The following is a 3460-nucleotide window of genomic DNA, read 5'->3' as shown; positions in this document are numbered from 1 at the left end:
GCGTCTTTAAGCAGGTGTAGGCCGCATCCGAGCATATGCCGTCAGGTAACTAGGCTGCTTCGCTCTGCAGAGACTCAGTTGTGATCGCTTCCCATGGCCTGTTTCTGCTGGGAACAAGTATCAGTCACAAACACCATCTGCCAGAAATCAAGTTTGCCTGCTAAGAGCATTTATCAGCGGGTCAAGGAGAGGTGGCTTTATTTAAAAAAAAAAAAAAGAAAACCTAACACCTTTCAAAAAAGGCTCAGTTGCCTCACTTCAGATGTATTCTTCTCCAGGATTCAGACCCGGCAGCGCTCCAGGACACCTTTCCCTTTGCTAAAAAGAGGAGAAAAGACACCTGAAGTGTTTGACGCTAAATTAGCTTTTCAAAGACAATAATTAGACTTCCACCCTTAAGGTACATTACCTGCTAACCAACTTGAACTGTGTTCTAATTATGGGATCTTGCCTGTGAGCCATTGCTAAAGATCCTTGTTCCTTTCAAGAAGATGTAAAACAAGGTTTAAAAAAAAGGACGATGTTAGAAAGCCTGCAAGAAAAAGAGCGTAACTGCTGGAAAAAATGGATGGAGCACTTGCATAACTGTGGTAACCTTTGGAGGATTTAGACATTTCACAGAGCGAGCAGATGGCAGCTATCGTTCTTTATGTGCACTCTGACAGAGGAGGTTGACTGAGCAACACTGGATAAGTGACAACTAGGTACTTATCTGTGCTTTGCATATATTTGCAGTTGCGACACTGGAAATTGATTTGTAAAACACACAGCCAGTGGAAAGATATTGAATATTTACTCTCGCCTGGTAATAAACCCCCTAACTGGTCTGTAATGGGGAGGGTTTCGCCGGCCTTTTAGTTCTGGGTAATTTCTCATTGTTCTGCCAGGCTGACAACTGAGCATCCCGCAAGGCGGCACTGTGGCTCACAGCGAAAATGGAAAAAAAAAAAAAAAAAGAAAAAAAAAAAGGGGGTCATGTGACTCCACCGCTATTTAATATGTAAATGCAGCACTGTTTGTTTGTGTCAAACTTTGATGTGAAGGGTGGCTTCCAGGTTAAAGATTTCACGTTGGAGACCTGGCACACATCCTAACCAGCTGTAATCTAATACTTTATTTAAATACTCTAATACCGTGCGCCTCCACAGCTCAGAACCTGGGAGACAGGCTAATGATATTTTATTAAGCTGGAGTAATTGAGGATCCCATCAAAATATGTAATTAAACACTTAAGCGTAATTACCCAACAGTGTAGGAACCCCAATGAATTAATTAAAAAACGTCAATACATCAATTTATTCCAATTCCTTTGTCCCTTTTCTACTTATGATAATTAACATTTTAATTGCCTTAATTTGTGATGAGTAAAAATTCACACTTTATGTGACGCTGGCAATAAAACTGATGAGGGAAAAAAAAAAAATAAAAAAATTTGGATGCTTTTATTTTGAAGAGTCTGGGACTCCATGAGAATGTTTGCCTGGTGTTCATTATCAGCAGGCTGTCTGGGTTTGATGCATACCTGGAGAGCGACTTAATATCCTCAGGCCACTGCTGCATGTCAGGCCACGAGAAAGATACACACACAAGACAGAGGAACATCCCCGGCCCCGGTGGAGCCATTTACCTTTCGCCAAGTAGGTTCAAGATATTAATTAAGATAAATCTAACTCAATTCACACATTCTGCCATCTGCCTATTTATCAGAATTATGTTAATCATTTCTGCAGGGCAGAAGAATTATTACCCATTTTGTACATAATTCGTATTAACATTCAAAACTAAATGATTTTGCCTTCTGTTCCGTGTGGACTTCTTACACATCTTTTCAAAGTAGGGGTATAAAAAGAAGGGGACACATTCATAATGTTCAGGGCGCGTGACAGCGTTCTCCCGGCGGTGCTTCCACAAACAATATGGAAATGTATCCATTTTAATCATACACAGCCTCTCAGGAGTTATTCGTCATGAAGCACCTCATGCGTTTGAGCAGCTTTCAACTAAACAATAATCTTTTGATGATCCGTTCTGTTTCTGCAGCTGCGATTTGAAACCATTTTTTTTTTCTATCTCTTCCTTTTGGCCAATAGTAGAGCTGGTTAATTAAACTCTGAGGAGATAATTAAGACGAGACGGCTGCTAGAATCATTCCGGTCGTTCAGTCATTATCTGGGTCAGGCCGACAGGTGGCACAAACTTCATCAGGTGACAGATCGCGCGGCGGGATGGCACTTCTGCAGATCCAGGTGTCAAATAAAGCCACTGTATTTCTATTGAATTGTTGGACTCGGTGTCAGCTTTGAGTACGAGTCTGCTGGCACGTCTGGGTCAGAGTCGAGGGCCGGGGCTAAAGCAGGTCAGATCATACCGCTGCTCTAGCCAAGTACTAATGAGGGTGAAGACAGGGCCAGGCAATGCTATGTGATTAAATTTAGATCTGGGGAGAGATCTTGACCCATGGTGGCCTATGTCTAAGTGACATTTACCCAAGAGAAACAGACTGCAGCTGAGGCTTATTAACCTTTTATAGATCTAAGCACTAGCGCCTGTCTTAATGGCAATTGGATTATTAAACAGACTAAATTCAAAGTGATTTGATCAAACAAGGTCCACTGTGTGGAGGTTATTTTGCTGCGTCTACTCAAGGGCAGTGTGTGCATCCAATACAGATGGAGGCTCGGTCAAATCAAAGGTGAAATCAGAGAAAGATTTCAATAGATAATGGGACTTGAAGAGGTGTTAACAGAAGAGAGTGAACTCGTGTTTCTGTGCATTATAAGCCTGGAGGAAAATGTGCCAAAAAGGCGAGAAAGCTTTACAGCTTTTCAATTTAAATTAGAAATAGGCTAATTGGTTCATCATCAATCGAGCTGAGTAGCTAGTAAATGTTGCTTCATTTCATTTCATTTCATTTATTCATTTATAAAGCACATTTCACCACCAGCCAAGGAGGCCCAAAGTGCTGTACACAAGAAAATACAATACATAACAATCCTAAAAACAATTTAAAAATAAATACATACACATAAAATCCTACTTAAAAAGAAATTAAAATTTAAATGATAAAAAAGCAGCTAGGCAGATACTTTAGTGCGATAGTGGGGGAACAGTTTCTCTTATTTTAAAATAGTTCATAATTTTTGGTATACACGCCGTTTGAGTTTGTAGATTGTGTTAGATATTTTTTTCCCCAGGTTTTTTAAACATCACACTTGACTTTTAAATGTTGGAAGTTTGGTCAAAATAAGAATCTCTTTGGTGCAGGAAGTGAATATGTTTGGAAAAATTGGAGTAAGGGGCAGAAATTCTGGTAATGTTCAAATATGGATTTTTATAGAGGATTATTTTGATTTATCCCTAATGCACATCTGAGGGAAACAAGGACTGTTGGGACAAAATTCCCTATCCTACTGTACTTTTTGTAAACTATCATCAAGTGTCACAGAATGCATGATATGGA

General features: G+C 39.9%; 1 protein-coding gene across 2 annotated transcripts in view; it reads right to left on the bottom strand.

The window, feature by feature from the left end:
• Positions 1-260: 260 nt before the first annotated feature.
• The window catches only part of micall2a (mical-like 2a), a 29756-nt gene continuing 26556 nt past the window's right edge, over positions 261-3460 (bottom strand). Inside the window, exons 17-18 of one of the 2 annotated variants that reach the window (XM_036213195.1) lie at positions 410-480; positions 261-318 (exon numbers count right to left, since the gene is read on the bottom strand). In XM_036213195.1, coding sequence (XP_036069088.1) covers positions 434-480 — 47 coding nt within the window. In that variant the 3' untranslated portion in view covers positions 261-318; positions 410-433. Of the gene's footprint in view, positions 481-3460 lie in introns of both variants that reach the window. The other variant, XM_036213194.1, reaches the window with a different exon arrangement.

This window comes from Oryzias melastigma, linkage group LG8, assembly GCF_002922805.2.
Source record: "Oryzias melastigma strain HK-1 linkage group LG8, ASM292280v2, whole genome shotgun sequence".
Classification (NCBI taxonomy): Eukaryota; Metazoa; Chordata; class Actinopteri; order Beloniformes; family Adrianichthyidae; genus Oryzias; species Oryzias melastigma.
Note: the sequence above shows the minus strand (reverse complement) of the source record. Positions and strands in the feature narration are given on the sequence as shown.